The following is a 16,972-nucleotide window of genomic DNA, read 5'->3' as shown; positions in this document are numbered from 1 at the left end:
TGATGTAGAACACTGAAGAAGATCAAAACTGGATCTAAGGAAGAAAAAGATCTGGATTTGGAGAACATGTAGAATGCCAAAGAAGAAGAAAAAAGGGGAAGCTGGTGAACTATGCAGGAACTCGAGTTCCAAGACCATTCCTTCAATCTCGAGTGTTAGAAACTCAAGTTTTACATTAAACCCGAGTTTTAAAGTCTTGAGATGCTAGTTTCTTATATAGTTTTGCAAACTTGACAAGTAATGAAAATATTAAAACAAAAAATGTTAAACGCAAAAAAAAAAATAAAAAAATAAAAAAATAAAAAAAATAAATTTCCAAATTTTTGGGAACAAGGTTTTGAAAATTCCTTCTTACCCCCTTGTCTTCGTGTGAAAAACGGTTGTCATACAAGAGTACGAGAATGAATTGTTTTTAGGTTGTTGCTTCGTCAAAACAAACACAATACCTTGAATTGGTTTTTTTTTTTTTTTTTTTTTGGGTTGAGTTGGGTTCTACATTTTTCTTATCAAAGCTTAAATTGATGAAAATAATGTTGACAAAACTTTCAACCAAATATACGTGTTTTTGGGTTTTGAAACCTTATTTGAATTTGTTAATTTGACTTATTTTGGTAATTTTTTGATAACTACTTATTTTGGTAATTTAAGGCTTAATTTTGATGAAAATTGAAGATGAAATATTAGGCCTAAATGGATCTAAGTTTTTTTTTATTTAATTTATTTAATTTTTTTTTACTTAATTCTTAGTTTCTAGCAAAACAAAACACAATGTCTCTTATTTTAATTGAAATAGAGAGAGTCTATTTCACGGTTAAGATTTTATTTTTTAGATACTACATTAGTGATTCAATCAAAATTCATGATAATTTTCTTCTCAAAAAATAAAATTAGAAAAAAAAAATCTTGTTAACTTAGCCTATTCATATATAATAAATATGTTGTCGGGTGAAGTTACTTTTATTGTAATTAAAGAGAATTAATAATTGAAACTTAATCTTAATTTCTCATATTAATTGAAACTCCCACATTAAATTCAAGCTTCATTTAAACCCATCTTGAACCTGTCCTACTCTCAACACCATCTCCTCTCTAGCTTGCACTTTATTCTCATTAACAGTGAGGTCCTAATTCCTAAACCAATTTGCTTCAAAGACATGGCCATGCCCAAAGCATTGGTTATCATCATTGCCACTCTCTTGCTTTGCTCAATGATCTTCATTGAAGCTGCAAATGCTGAATTTATTCAATATGGAACTATAACAAAAGGCGATGGACCAACTTGCACTGGTTCGAGCTGTCTGCCTCCACCGTCCAACCCTTATCGAAGAGGTTGCGAGGAGATAGAGCAATGCAGAGGTGGATTAGGTGCTGAAAATAATAATGAGAATTTGGAAAATAAAGAGTTAAGGACAAAGCAAATGGGGCTTGAAATAAATTCACCATCACCTAATTCGCCAAGTGGGCCTTGAAATTAATTCTCAATACTTGTTGAGGAAGATCCTGAAAGTATAGGCATAGATTTCACCATTTTCTAGTTAAAGATTAATAGTAGTGTAGTGATATCCAAGGAATAAAATCTTAATCGTGAAATAGACTCTCTCTATATTTCAATTAATAATAATCCCTAATAGTCTTCATTTTTTTTTTTTTTTTTTGGGTAGACTTTGTATTAATTGTTGATATTATCATTATTATTATTTTTGAGATAGAATTTTACTTTAATATAATCTAAATGTATATGTGTGAAATTTCTTCTTAGAGACTAGAACCCCAGTCTTTATCCATCCCCCTCCCCCAAAGATCCCATAAGAAATGATACACCCTAATGGCCTAAAAAAATAAAGCACCACTACAACATAAATTATTAATTCACAACTCCACCTGTCAACGTCAGAGGCTCAAATCAAACAAGCAAAATTATCTTATAGAGCACTTGCATATGTTGTTCGCTTGTAACATGTGGAATTCACATATTTATAGGCTCTACCTATATATATAATAACAAAGAAGAAGAAATTGTTTACCAAAAAGAAAAAAGAAGAAAGAAGAAGAAGAAGAAATTTGCATATACAATGAACTAATTTTTTCCCCTCTTAAATTGCAATGCAGTTTACAGTTTAGAAGCTTGAATAATTGGTATGTCTTTTCAAATAGCATTGCAAGAACTAATTTTTTCCCCTCTTAAATTGCAATGCAGTTTACAGTTTAGAAGCTTGAATAATTGGTATGTCTTTTCAAATAGCATTGCAATTTTGTAATGAAACAAGAGGGGTGTGTTGCCACTAGTCAGGAGATTGGGGACTGCGTTTCTTTTTTTGCTTCCCATTGTACACAATGAAATTTCTCATTAGATAATAAAGATCTATTGTTGTAATTCACAAAATTGGCAATCTTTTTTTTTTTTTTTTTCACCTTAAGAGCAACCGCATCAGCTCTTCTAAAAGATTCTGTCTATTTTACACACACACACACACACACAAAAACCTACTTTTTCTATTTTACATCATCACTTTTATAAAACACCTACATTAGTTAATCTATTTTACAAGATATTTCAATAAAATATTCATTCTTCATCAAATTTTTTTCCCCTAATGGTCATACTTTTTTAATTTAAACTTATATTTTAAGTAAACTACCAACAATGGTGGCTCGACCAATGGAGTCGCTTGTGGTGGAGGTCTGATGGCCGAACCACCAAAATAGTGGCTCTAACGAATGCCGCCGGATTGGTCTTACCGCCCACCGTACCGCCGAATAGTGACCCAACAGTGGGAGGATTGTTAAAATAGTGGCTTCGACAAACGCTACCAGTGCCCAAACTACCAAAATAATGGCTTTGGTGACTACCGGCAGATTGGTGTCTCCGACCATTGTACTGCCATCATTGGTGGGCCGACTGTTGTAATAGTGACTCTGATGACCGTCGTCGAATCGATGTCTTCAACCACCATACTACTAGAATCGATGACCGAACTGCCAGAATAGTGGCTTCGACGACCGCCAGGATATATATATATATATATATATATATATAGCATTAAAATTTAAAAAAAAAAAAAAAAAAAAGTTATCAATTCCAAATAAATTAATATAGGGAATCATCAGAGAGAAAAATCACTAAAGTTATAGCCACCTCTTCCAAGTTGGGGACAAGGCAGGTTTCTATCTTTATTCTTCAACATGAGAAGCTAAGTTTAATTACCTCACCAAGCCAGCAATAATAAAAGAAATACAGGGAATCATTAGTTCTAAAGAAACACAGGGAACCATTAACAAATTAATAAAAGACATGACTAATAAAGTTCAGCCACCGATCTTCCAAGTTGGGGGAGACTTCTCACTTTTAAACAGACTTGTGAAGAAACATTATGGGCAGTGTTTATTCCATACATGCATGCAAAATGCTATTTTTCCCGAACATTATTTCTTATATATATCCTCAAGACACCACCTGGCTATTAGTCAATGATATTAGAAATTAAACAAGCTGACCTTCAACACGAAGCCAAGTTTCATTACCTCACCTCACCAAGGGAATTATTAATTAATTCTAAAGAAACATAGGGAACTATAAAAAAAAAAAAGACATGACTAAAGTTAGACATGACTAAAATTTTCAAATTGCATTCCTTTGAAGTTCTCTTATGCATTGTCATCTTCATTTGCATGGAATATATCTGCTTAGCAGATTTTGATAATCTCTAGGGCACTTGCCCAACGGCTACATAAGCAAAACAAACAGTCTTCATCAATGGCTTCAATTGCAAGAATCCAGCCAACATGCAAGTACAGCCAGACATACACAAACCATAAACCATGGCAACAAGTACAAGTACAGCCACCTTCAACAAGCAAAACAAGCAAAGAGAATGACAAATTATCTGAGTGCTATTATCCTTGCACAAATTATCTTGTATAGAATGACAAAAACAGAGACATTGCTTCACCCAAAACAAAATGACAACAACAGAATCACAGATTAAATTGAATAATCAAAGTGCTATTGTCCGTGCACAATACAAAATTTACAACATTGCTATTTTCCTTGCACAAGTGAAGACTACAAATATATATCTAACATGATTAGAGATTGAATAATCATGTTCCCTGCACAAGTAAATACAACAAAAGAGATGTCTAACATCAAATCATCTATGTCAACTATGTGCTAGTATCTTTGCACTATACAAAAAATTACTTAATTAGATATTGTCAATAATAATATTCAATTATGATGGAAATTTAGACCTTAACCTCTCCAAGATTTCCAAACGATGTAGACGAATATATTCTTTTTGCTCAGTATCCATGGTTCTTGTATCTTTCATCATAATTTCATCTTCCACTTTCCTCTTTTCTACTTCATTATTCTCTTCCTTGATACGAATCAACTCTCTTCGTTCTTCGGGTGCAGTGCGCATTAACTCTCTTCATTCTTCTAATGCAATGCGCATACTTTCCTTTTTCTCCTCATGCATTCTCCTCTTTTCTTCCTTAATTTCATCCAATTGGGAGGAAAGTATTGGGACCACATCATCGCAATTCTTTCTTTTCTTTAATTTCTCATTTTCGGCCTTCTTGCCTTTGAGTCTCTCCAAGGTTTCGTTGGAGTTCAACTCATCATTATCTTCATCTAGATTTATTGAGCTTGCAAAAGTATGACAAGATTGTGTGACTGGCTGTCTTGTGCGGACCTTCACATTATCTCTTAGCTTCAACCACTTAGCTTCATTCCTCAAAATTCTCCAACAATGTTCCAATTGAAATGCATTTTCACTATTATTTTTATACATAGTTTTTGCATCATTAATCTACAAAAGTAAAAAAAATTGAAAATAATGAGAATCATAAAACTAAAAGTGCATTGATGTACAATACATATTAGATGTTGAGTCGAAATACCTTGTCATGCTCAAGTGTGGTTAATTGGTTACTAAAGTGACGCCCTATTATAAGAGAGTACGGATATTAAAAAAATTTAGCCTCTAATGGGCTTTTGATTGATGACAATCAGTTCTATTCTAGGCATTTTACAAAATTACATCACTCTCATAAAAGGAGAGAAGGTAATAAGGTAGCTTACTGTCTAGCTCGATATGTCTTGCATATCTCATATTTTGTAGTATGGATGAAGGATGTTTCACCACAAGCATTTCCTGTATTCCAAGCTAGATTAGCCAACTTTCAATAATATAGTGCTGCACAGTCTTGTTTCTCAAAAAAAAAAAAAAAAAATTGGGACTTCATTACCAATAAGTTTAGTTACACAAAAACTTTCATAATTTTTTTAAACAATTGTTTTTTTTTTTTTTTTTTGAGAGTTGTTTTTGTTATCATTTTTAAATAAATGGAATGTTGTAATTGTTATATAATAAAGATGGTGTATGTGGAATGTGGCTTCCTATATTAATTCGCAAAACAAAAGAATTCCTTTTTATTTTCTTTTTTCTTTTTTCTTTTTGAGGAACCAAAAAAAAAAGACTTGTTGAAAGTAGCATAATGTTTTTTTTTTTTTTTTTTTTTTAATAATAAAACACACATTCAAACCAACACGCCAACTTCAAAACTGCTAGCGGCAATTAGAGTCGCGAAGTTGGTTATAAACACATGCACACCATGCAACACAAGCGATGTAATTGATTTATTATGCATAATGTAATTGATGCATAATAAAGATGGTGAATGTCACATGTTTAATTTTTATATGAAAGAAATATTTTACCAATAACAACCTAGTAGTTGTCCAAAAATAATAATTTGTTAAAAATAACACGTTAGTAAAAAAAGTTATATATTAGTATGATTTTTTTTTAATTGAACCCATAGTATTAGTATATTAGTATGATTGATACATAATATATATATATATATATATACACATATATTAGTGGCGACGCCACGTGCAACTCAGGGTGTTCCTAGGAACACCCTGACCTGAAAAAAAAAAAAAAAAAAAAATATTTATATTTACTCTGTATTAGGAACACCCTCAATCATAGAATTAGAAACACCCTCAAATTATAAAAATAAAATAAAAAATTTATATGTTCTACTTTCAAGCCAAAAAAAAAAAAAAAAAAAAAAAAATTGTAACACAGCCAAGCCCACGACAAGCCCAACAGATTACAAACCCACAGATTCTCCAAAAAAAAAAACAGAGCAACGCCTCAGTCCCTAAAGGTCTAAATCAGAAATCACTAAAGGCTTTATCAAAAAAAAAAAAAAAAAAAAAAAGGAAACCACTAAAGGCCTAAAGCAAACCTAAACTCAGTCCCTCAGAGCAACGTCGCTTGAGCCTCAAGCCAACAGACGAAGATCAGATCGGTCACAGCTCGCTCGTCGAAGATCGGATCAGTCATAGCTCGCTCGTCGGACCTACAAGTCGTCGTTGCTCGTCGCTAACCCTCATCGGAGGATGGAGATCAGCAGATTGCTCGTCGTGACGTCGCCTCGTCACTGCCTCAGCCTTCAGGCGTCCCTGCTCGGCTGCTCCGATGCTCCCTCCCTCAAGGTATTTCATTTTCTCTCTCTCAGTCTCTCACACACTCTCTCTCTCTCTCTCTATCTGAACTGAAATGAATTAAACTCTCTCTCTCTTTATTCTTTAATAAGACTAACTCTCTCTCTCTCTCTTTTGATTGGCCAAACTTTAGCTTTATTAATGTTTTGTCATTTTATCTGTTTTTAACTTTTTGAATTTGGCTTTTATCAGTTTATCTTATCCGTTGGTGTTGGTGTGTGTAGTGTGTTGGTGTTGGTGAGATATTAATTGTCTTTTAATGTAATGTGTGATTGTGAAATTTTCTGATTGGTAGGGGGCATCACTCATTAGGCATGAGGCGTGCTTGTTTGTTGAGTGGGGTGGGGGTAGATGGGCACATGGGGGGCCGGGCTGCACATTACACTACTTTAGTGTTTTAATTATTGTGCCTTTGTGTTGCACATGGGATGTGTTACATGTGTAATGTGCACATGGGGCTAAACAATATAACAAATTAAAGCAATATAATTAATGACAGATAAATTAAAGCAATATAGTTTATTGTTAGGCTAAACAACAATAATTAAAGCAGTATAATTAACCAATACATTATAAAAGACAAACAAATTAAATTATGTTAAGCTAAACAATAATTAATAATTTTATAAATAATGAAACAACAATATGACAAATTATAGTTTATAAAAGACAAACAAATTAATGAAACAACTAAACAACAATAATTAATAATTTTATTAATATTTCAAATGAACTTATAGTTTATTGTTTATTTTTTTGTTAGAATTATGGACAAATATTTGATAAGAAAATCACGTGCCCAAAAAAAAAATTTCCTGGGAAAAATTTTTAGGAACATCCTGGGAAAAATTCCTGGAGTCGCCACTGATATATATATATATATATATAAATAAATAAGAAAATAGATGTACTCCTGAGAGTGAGACAAACTGAATCTTAAAAAGGACACAAATTACTTAGAGAACAAAACAACACAACATATAAAATAATAAAATAAAATAAATAAAAAAACGTATATAGAGAGATATAGAGAGATAAGTAAAATCGGCTAACAAGGAGAAAATCCTGGATTGAATAATTTGAATCCACCCATTTGAATCCACCACGTAACATATATATACACGTATTGCTTTTTTTCGTTAAATTTATGGTAAACCCGTAAAAGAGAGAGCAAAAAAAGTTGATCACCATCGCTTCATCCGGAATAAGATGTTTAAGCTACACAGAGTTCTAATCTAATTCTACTCTATGCTTAAAATCTCAACCATTCAAGTTTAAACAAATGGCTGTATATTATGCCACTCCCTTTACATTTTAATACATACTGATTAATTCTTACGATAAATGGTTGAGATATTAAGAACTGTGTAATTGAGTTAAATACAAACTCTAGAGAATCTTTAATCCTCCAATGCCCTGCAGATATATTGTTGTGAAATTTTCTTAATGATCGGTCTTTGGAGAGCTTTATAATAACAGAAAAACAGCTTCAAACTCTCTTATATTCTTGCGTGTGATTGCATTGTTGAGTTTACACCCATGAATTTATCAAATTAAGTTACACCCACAAAGAAATACAATGTTGGGAGCAAAGTTGAGGTATTGAACAGTAGGGTGGCTAAGCCAGTAGGCGCATGGTGCCTTGCTGAAATAACAAAGGTAGAAGATGAAAAAGGGCATTGGTTTACTGTCAAATACAGTAGTGGAAAGGTGGAGAAGATGGTTCCAATTTGCATTGTTAGACCTTGTCCACCACTTATGGAGTTTGTGGGTGATATGGAAATTGGTGATCTTGCTGAGTATTGTGTCGACAATGATTGGATAGCAACAACATTGTTGGAGTCTCTAGGTGATGACAACTTCAAGGTTAGGCAACTTGGTGGAGACTTTAAGGAATTCACCATCCATAGGTCTAATTTAAGGGTGCCACAGGATTGGAGAAATGAAAAGGGGGGCGTCCTTCAAAACCAATTTTTTGATCAGGACAGGACTCACAAACAAGGTAGTGCTGAGTTCTTGAGAAAGATTTGGTCTTGTCCATGTGCTAAAAGAACCCCATGTCTTGATTTTTCTCCTCTCAAGAAAGTTCAGAGGCCCAATGCCACTACAAGTTGTGATGAGAGTTGTATAATTGATGCAGATGGGGAAGACAATGGTTCTATTGCAGGAAACTTAAGGGCTAATGATGATGATGATGATGATGATACCATGAGCATTGCATCTTCTGTTGGTAGTTGTCCTAATTGAAATGGTTGTTCATGTTTTTTTTTTTTTTTTTTTTTTTGTTTTTTTTGAGGATCCTTTTTTTTTTTTTTTTTTTTAAAGGTGTTTGTTTCATGCTTGAAGTTCTCTAATACCTGTACGAAGATGAAGAGAAAACATACATTTATTAGCACATAATAATAATTTAATTGACTACTTAAAAACAAGGTGATTAAATTATATTAAATTAAACCAAAGAACTTTCAAGTTTCAACCACTTACCTCTCACTCTAATGAATGCATGTAGCTCAGTATTAAACCCGGTACCATTCAACAGAATCTAGACATTTCATCTAGGTAGAAAAATTTGAGAGCATGTCTTATGTACACATGTTCAAAACATAAGGCCACTATCCAATCAGGTCTTTTTTTTTTTTTTGTTGGGGACTTGAAAATGAAGAAATTATACGGTCCTCTGGTAAACTACGTCACTTGTTCACCATTCCACTAAAAAACTCTCATTTATTTAAAAACTAAAAAACTCTCATTTATTTAAAATTGCTAAGTCAGTAATTAATTTCTGTTTTAAAAAAAAAAAAAAAAATTTAACTTAGCAATTTTAAACTCTTTTCGTGAAATGGTGAACCACGTCACTTGTCTACCAGGACCTTATAATTTCTCCTAAAAAGGGAACAAGCAAAAAATATGATTAAATCCAAACACAGATTGGACCTAGTATTACCAAATTTGGATTTTTAATATGAGATCTATCATCCATGTAAGATGAGGAAACATGGCTCTTAAAGTATAAAATAATTTTCTCCACCACAGTAATGCTAAAATTAGTACATGAATACTTGCCAAGCTTAATGAGTGGGCTTAAAGTAAGGAGCTTTGCATATTTTAAAAGTAATTTCAAATAGCTTTTAGATAATTAGATTTAGGTTCATCATAATATGTGAAGTAACTTGAAAATTCAAGTTTCGTTATGTAAGAATTGTATGACAACTCGAAAATCAAAGACCAATGCATATAACAGGACTTGTTCCACCCAAGTCTTTAAGAAGAACCCGGCATACGTGTCTTTATCCACGATTCCAAGTACCGCAGCTCTTCGTTGCTTATTGAATGGCCAAGACCAGGATAAGCCTGTGAATAAAGGATTTTCAAGAGTCCTAAACAAATCAAGCAAGAATTTAAGAAAAATATTGCAATATCAGGATGTATTACCTTAAACTCACAGCTAACACCAACGTCTACAAGGAAAGGAGGACCAGCTTGTCCAGCTTCAAACAATACAGTTGTGTCAGCCATTCCATGGGACCACAAAATAGGTGTCTGCACATACATTCAGATTCATAACCAAAACACAAGTAAATTGAAGAGTTACATGCAAATCTAAATATAGAATTAATACAAATTTGTCTTACAGCCTTCTAACTCAAAAGTGTTAGTTTCCAAATGATCCAGACATGCGTCTATGGCAGTGGGGCCTATTATCAGATATGACCAGTTGAATCTAAATCAGATGGGCCTACTGGTACACATGAATGACTAAGAATATTAAAAAAAGGGGATTATCTATAACAGTGAGATGAATTAGCAAATACAGTCGGGTGATTCTAGCAAGATCTGCTACTTGGACTAGAATGTGCTAGTAGGGTGCCATGTAGATCCTCAGACCTAAGTAAACTCTTGCAAACATCAGGAATTGAACTCTGTCTACAGAGTTGTTAGTGTAAATGCATACAAGTTGTTTTAGTGAACGAGTTTCAAGCAATCCAACACTATTTAACTGCAACCTATCACCAAATTAAAATCTATGCCACCAAACCATGGTTGATGCACTAGAGAAACTTGTAGATGTGCAATTATTCTCATTACAAATAACAAGATTACATTTGATTTAAAAAGAAAATGCACAACAATCCATAGCTAAACTAGGAGATGAATATGTCAAGATGGAGGACAGAGTGAGGGTTTCTTTCTTTTCTTTTCTTTTTTTCCTTTTTTAAGGTTAGAAATTCTACACTCAAACCCCGCCCCCCCCCCCCCCGAGGACAAAGTGAATATTGAACCAAATGTATTACACCACCGATGCAAGAAGCATAATCAATTTTTTATTTCAGAATTTATTATTTTCGATTTCATATATGAATTTTGAATTTAGGCTTTAATTCATTGAGGATTTTATGGGATGTAATTGTGCCTTAATGTAATCCCTAAAGCACAATAAAAAGAGGCTCCAGGAACGGTTCGAGAAATTGTATTTGGAATGGTAATATGTTTGCTAAGATCTTTGTTTCATATGCATCCAAATGGCAAGTCAAGAAGATACTAAAAAATATATAAAGAAAAGATAAAGTTTTTAAACTAAGCGTGCGTTTGGGTAAGAATGAAAAATTAAAATTATTTCACTATTCAGCTTATTTTTGCTATTATTCATGGTCCTACTGCACTTTTTGGCATTATTCATAGGCCCTACTTTATTATTTCAAATAACTTTGATTTTTATTTACAGTACTTTCAGCAATAATTTTTCAGTTTAAGCAAAATAAGCAGTATCCAAACACACCCTAAGTCTAAAACCACGTCACAGTGTTTTTGAAGAAAGGTACCCTCTTCGCATTTGATGAAATTTTTTCTACTATAGACGAACTAAAAGGAACCCATCCGCTGAAGACTGCACCTCCTCCTAGAGTTTTTGGGTACAGCAAAACACTTGCCAATGTCAACGCACCTGCAAAAGAGTTTTTTAAATTTTCATATTATAAGCACTATATAAAATCAATGATGTAAACAATATTTTTCTGTGTCCATTTATTTATGTTTTTTTATTGGGGGGGGGGGGGGGGGGTATTGAAGAGCAATGAGAAAAGGGAGACCTCCTTGACTGAATCCACACACAAAGACATTATTAGGATCTGTGCCAGCAGCTATTTCCTTATCTATCATTGCATGCACATTCTGAACCGCTTTAAGCACACCACTTTCATCTTTTGGAGAATTCTGATTCATGTCAGAAAAATAGTCTTCAATAAATGCAACAAATTAGCATATCAACTAGTATTGTACCAAAGCAATTCACAATCCCCTCCTGGAGATTCTTTAAGCCTTGCTACATCACTTTAACTATAGAAAGAGCAACTGACAAATTCTAATAACTGATAATCCATAAAAGATTCAAGTGGAGATGTACATTTGCACTAGTGGTGTGACATATCTGGTTCAGTGTCAGATTGAGACTAGTAAAAGCCAACAATGCAATCTAACATCAATGGTATGACCTTCAGAAAATCTCAAGACATTATTTAATATTTTTCTGAAGTTAACAGTACTGTATCAGAAGATTGTGGCACCTTTGACAGAAGGTTGACCGAACCACTTTAAGCTAGCTGGGCTCTACTCCTATTAAGACCCTTGTTCCACTTGATCGTGCATAAATAAGTGCCAAGTCAATTTGACTGATGCCAATCATCAAGCATTAGCATCAGATGAATTTATAAGTAAAGCCATCATAAACGAGGCTCTGCTTATTAAAAGTAGTCAATTACCATTCTACTATCACAACATAAATAGCAACCCATCGAACAGAATTCTACTTCATACAAGAATTACCAATAAATCCCTTATCAGGAGCTTCTTGTTTCCAACAAAACCAAAAAAAAAAAAAAAAAAAAAAAAAAAAGTAAATTTTTGGTTCAAACAATGCTATAGACATAATTAATATCACAACTTTTTTTCAAAAGCTGCTGCGGTGGCAGATTATAATTGGTGCAACATTATTCCCACATGGGACCACCACTATCATCACTTTATTGCACACCAATCACAAACTGCCACCTCAACAGATGTGAAATTTGTAGTAAAATTCTTGTGGGGTTTGGCTTACCTCTAGTACTTTTTTTAATTAGACATCTTCTTTTGTTTTAAATATATAATAGTAAGTGGTAAAAGGTTTCAATTTCCACTTTTTATTTAGTTAGTGGGTGATGTAGCAGTTTCTCATTAAAACAAAAAGAAATTCCAGTTAAAAAAGTATTGTGGGTAAGCCAAACCCTTCTTTGTGTACTTAGACTTACTGATTTCATATACATATATCATCATGCAAACTGAACTCAGAGAGATTTAAGCGGTAAAAAACAAGCTAATGAGCTCTAGCTAAATAACACCTCCTTCCCTTGTAAGAGTATGGTGGAAGGTGGGGTTGTAGCTTGTAGGTTCAAGACCCACAGTATATGCATGTAACTCACCATATAAACCAAAAAAGAAAAGGAGGGAAGCATAACTTACAGCTGTCACAGGAATCTCATGAATGTCAAACCATGAAGGCATCACAGCACCATCTACAAGGAGAAGCAAAGATAGAATGCATTAAGATGAAGAAAATATTAAAACATCTTCATCAGAATGAGTAAATCTTTAACTTGTTATGCCAATGTTGATACATGCTCTATAGCTTGATCTTACTCATTATTAACATACAAATCAAGGAAGCCACACCAAGAAAGCAATACTCCCTATGATAAGGCCCAGAGATAATTGAAGGGAACTAATGAATAATGAAAAAGCAACACTTCAATTGGACAATACAGCATAATTGGACATCCCAAAGACTTGAAATGATTATATAAATTTGTAGTGGTTAGAAATTACTCTGAATATATGGAACAATATCTTTTTTATTAATATCATTTTAATTCATAGACCAAAGGGCATTTTCCAGGGATGACCTTATATCTGCTATTCTACTTTGATGTGAAAATTTTGCATTTACAAGCCATGCAGAAAACCTTGAACTCCCTGAATACGTCTTCTAGAAGAACCAACGAGGAAAAAACATAAAGGATACCCATGGACCAACAAATTCAACCCAGAATGATGAAACACAAGCAAAAAAATTATACTTTATGATAATGAAACAAAAATTTTATCCCTCTAGTCATGAAACAGTAGCCAGAGACAGATCAATAATTCATGTTTTCACAAAGGGAAAAGGCCATAGCCAGAAAATTATTTTATCGCCATTTACAACATGCAACATCAGAAGTTAATCAGGATTGAATATTTTAAGAATACAATGACCATCAACAAACCAAATGAAAATGGCATCTATGTCTTTATTTCTTTTAATTTGAAGTTTTCAGCAAAAATTGTATGAATAGAAGAATTTACATGAACAAGTACCACTAAGAATCATAATTCTGAAAGTCTGATTTATTGTGTCATTACATCAGTTTCTTTAGGTTGACTTCTTGCTACTCTATAAGCTATGAATCTCATGTCTTGAAAGTCAAGGTGGCACATATCACAGTGCATTAGTGACTAAAAAAGAAATTATACTTTTTCATTTCAATTTGTTGTTATTAGCATACCTTTATGCTCCCTTTACAGTATCCTTTGAATAATCCAAATAAAAAATTTGATTAAGTCAGAAACTATAATGGCCTTGAGACCCCTGGACTACAGTAGAATGATAGATGCTCTAATTGCTAGGCAAATATCTCTAATTTATTAGATATGTTAGAGCATTGTACTAGGGATCAGTTAGCCAAAATGCAAGGAGCATACCACTAAGCCACTGATCAGTTAAAAAACCACGCGAAGGCTTGAACTAGGGATGGTCATTCCACAAGTATAAGTGCTTGTGGGGTGTGGGGGGCAAGGGCCGGGGTTCGAGTCTCCAAGAAGGAACTTCACGCACATATACACTTAGATTAGGCTAGAGTAGAATTCTATCTTGTATCAAAAAAAAAAAAAAAAAAAGAGCATTGTAATTTGAAAGATTGATGTAATATTTAGGATTTGGTATCTGCTGCCATTGTTTTGTGCTCGGCTTACAAACAAAATACTCAGGTACTCCCAAAATTCTTGTTTCAGAACTCTTCACGCACAATAGAATACCTTGTTCAGTGGAGGCTTCAATTTGTACAGGACTGGGCAAGAAGTTAAGAGAGAGTTTAGAGTCACAATCCAAAGCATTGATGGAAACAAACTTGGAAACGGGTTTTCTTGCATAACCCCGAATGAAAAATCCAGAAATCGTTTTTGTCTTTTTAGAATGTTCTTGCTTGAAACTTGTATCATAAGTTAGCAAGTTCCAGGCTTTTGAAACTAGCCCACACCTTCCAACATCTTTTAAAGTTGCCCGGCTCAAAATTTCAAACACTAAAAGCAGCATAAAAAGTTTTTTGAACCAAGAAATCATAGAAACACAACTTAAAAAAGACAAAAAAGACAACGTAGAAGGATTAAAAGAAGAAGCCATGTTCATTGTTTAGTTGGTGCAATACAAAACTAAATTTGTAATCATTATATAGGTAGTTTGTGTTTGTGTATTGTATACTACTACCATTAAAGTGTTTTCTGAATTTGGTTCGAATTTTGAATCCATCAGTATACTACCACTTAAATTCCCCTTTGAGTCCAACCCATTATAAAAATAAATAAATAAAAAAACCAATACATTTAACATATACAAATTTCAATTTCAATTGGGTTGAGCATGCAATTGCAGAGTCATAATTAAAGTCAACAACTTTATTATCAAATCAATAAAAAATAAAAAAAAACAAAAACAAAAACAAAGATTCAAACTTACTGTTACAAGTGACTGAATTGGAAGGAGCAGAAGGGAAAGACCAAGTTGTGTTTTTGAATTCTGGGGAAGTGAAAAGGGATTTGATGGGTTCATTGGCTGGGCCTGAGTCCCCTAATCCATGTAGCCAAACAATAAAGCTTCGATTGTTAGCCATTGAATGTGTGTGGGTCTTTGATTTTAGAGAATATAGTTGTTGGTGTGAGTGGGATAGTAGCACAAACCCAATGGTGCTACTCAGAGTGATTGCTAAGGCTGTAATTGGCTTTGCAAATAGAGCAACCTTCATCTCTGCAATTTTTTATACGACTCTTCTGACTTTTTGCAAATTTTTGGGAACAAGGTTTTGAAAATACCTTATTACCCCCTTGTCTTCGTGTGAAAAACGGTTGTCGTAGAAGAGTACGAGAATGAACTGTTGTTAAGGTTGTTGCTTCGTCAAAACAAACACAATACCTTGAATTTTTTTTTTTTTTTTTTGGGTTGAGTTGGATTCTACATTTTTCTTATTAAAGCTTAAAATGATGAAAATAATGTTGATAAAACTTTCAACCAAATATATGTGTTTTTTGGGTTTTGAAAATTTATTTGAATTTGTTAATTTGACTTATTTTGGTAATTTTTTTGATAACTACTTATTTTGGTAATTTAAGACTTAATTTTGAAGAAAATTGAAGATGAAATTACCAAAACGAAACACAATGACTCTATTCTAATTGAAATAGAGGGAGTTTATTTCACGGTTAAGATTTCATTTCTTAGATACCACATTAGTGGTTCAATCAGAATTCATGTTAATTTTCTTCTTAAAAACATAAAATTAGAAGAAAAAAAAAATCTCGTTAACTTAGCCTTTTCATATATAATAAATATGTTGCCGGGTGAAGTTACTTTTATTGTAATTAAAGAGAATTAATAATTGAAACTTAATCTTAATTTCTCATGTTAATTGAAACTCCCACATTAAATTTAAGCTTCATTTAAACCCATCTTTAACCAGTCCTACTCTCACAACCATCTCCTCTCTAGCTGGCACTTTATTCTCATTAATAGCGAGGTCCTAAACCAATTTGCTTCAAAGACATGGCCATGTCCAAAGCATTGGTTATCATCATTGCCACTCTCTTGCTTTACTCAATGATCTTCATTGAAGCTACAAATGCTGAATTTATTCAATATGGAACTATAACAAAAGGCGATGAACCAACTTGCACTGGTTCGAGCTGTCTACCCCCACGATCCAACCCTTATCGAAGAGGTTGCGAGGAGACACAGCAATGCAAAGGTGGATTAGGTGCTGAAAATAATAATGAGAATTTGGAAAATAAAGAGTTTAGGACAAAAGAAATGGGGCTTGGATATATATATATATATATATATATAGCATTAAAAATTCAAAAAAAAAAAAAAAGTTATCAATTCTAAATAAATTAACATAGGGAATCATCAACGAGAAAAATCACTATAGTTATAGCCACCTATTCCAAGTTGGGGACGGGGCAGGTTTCTATCTTCATTCTTCAACATGAGAAGCTAAGTTTAATTACCTCACCAAGCCGACAATAATAAAATAAATACTAATAAAGTTCAGCCATCGATCTTCCAAGTTGGGGGAGACTTCTCACCTCATCAAGGGAAGCATTAATTAA

At 33.2% G+C, this 16,972-nt stretch overlaps 1 protein-coding gene across 3 annotated transcripts in view; it reads right to left on the bottom strand.

Annotated features, from left to right (window-relative positions):
- The window catches only part of LOC126726974 (carboxylesterase SOBER1-like), a 64,931-nt gene extending 49,306 nt beyond the window's left edge, over positions 1-15,625 (bottom strand). For 2 of the 3 annotated variants that reach the window (XR_007656109.1, XR_007656108.1), the window contains exons 1-6: positions 15,327-15,625; positions 13,019-13,071; positions 11,611-11,734; positions 11,344-11,465; positions 9,956-10,063; positions 9,670-9,874 (exon numbers count right to left, since the gene is read on the bottom strand). Coding sequence is in view for 1 of the 3 variants with exons in the window: in XM_050432418.1 (XP_050288375.1) it covers positions 9,785-9,874; positions 9,956-10,063; positions 11,344-11,465; positions 11,611-11,734; positions 13,019-13,071; positions 15,327-15,612 (783 nt within the window). In the remaining 2 variants the exon portion in view is untranslated. Of the gene's footprint in view, positions 1-9,626; positions 9,875-9,955; positions 10,064-11,343; positions 11,466-11,610; positions 11,735-13,018; positions 13,072-15,326 lie in introns of those variants that run through there. The other variant, XM_050432418.1, reaches the window with a different exon arrangement.
- Positions 15,626-16,972: the final 1,347 nt, after the last annotated feature.

This window comes from Quercus robur, chromosome 5 (genome assembly GCF_932294415.1).
Source record: "Quercus robur chromosome 5, dhQueRobu3.1, whole genome shotgun sequence".
NCBI lineage: Eukaryota > Viridiplantae > Streptophyta > Magnoliopsida > Fagales > Fagaceae > Quercus > Quercus robur.
The sequence above is the reverse complement of the archived record's forward strand: the minus strand, read 5'-3'. Positions and strand labels throughout refer to the sequence as shown.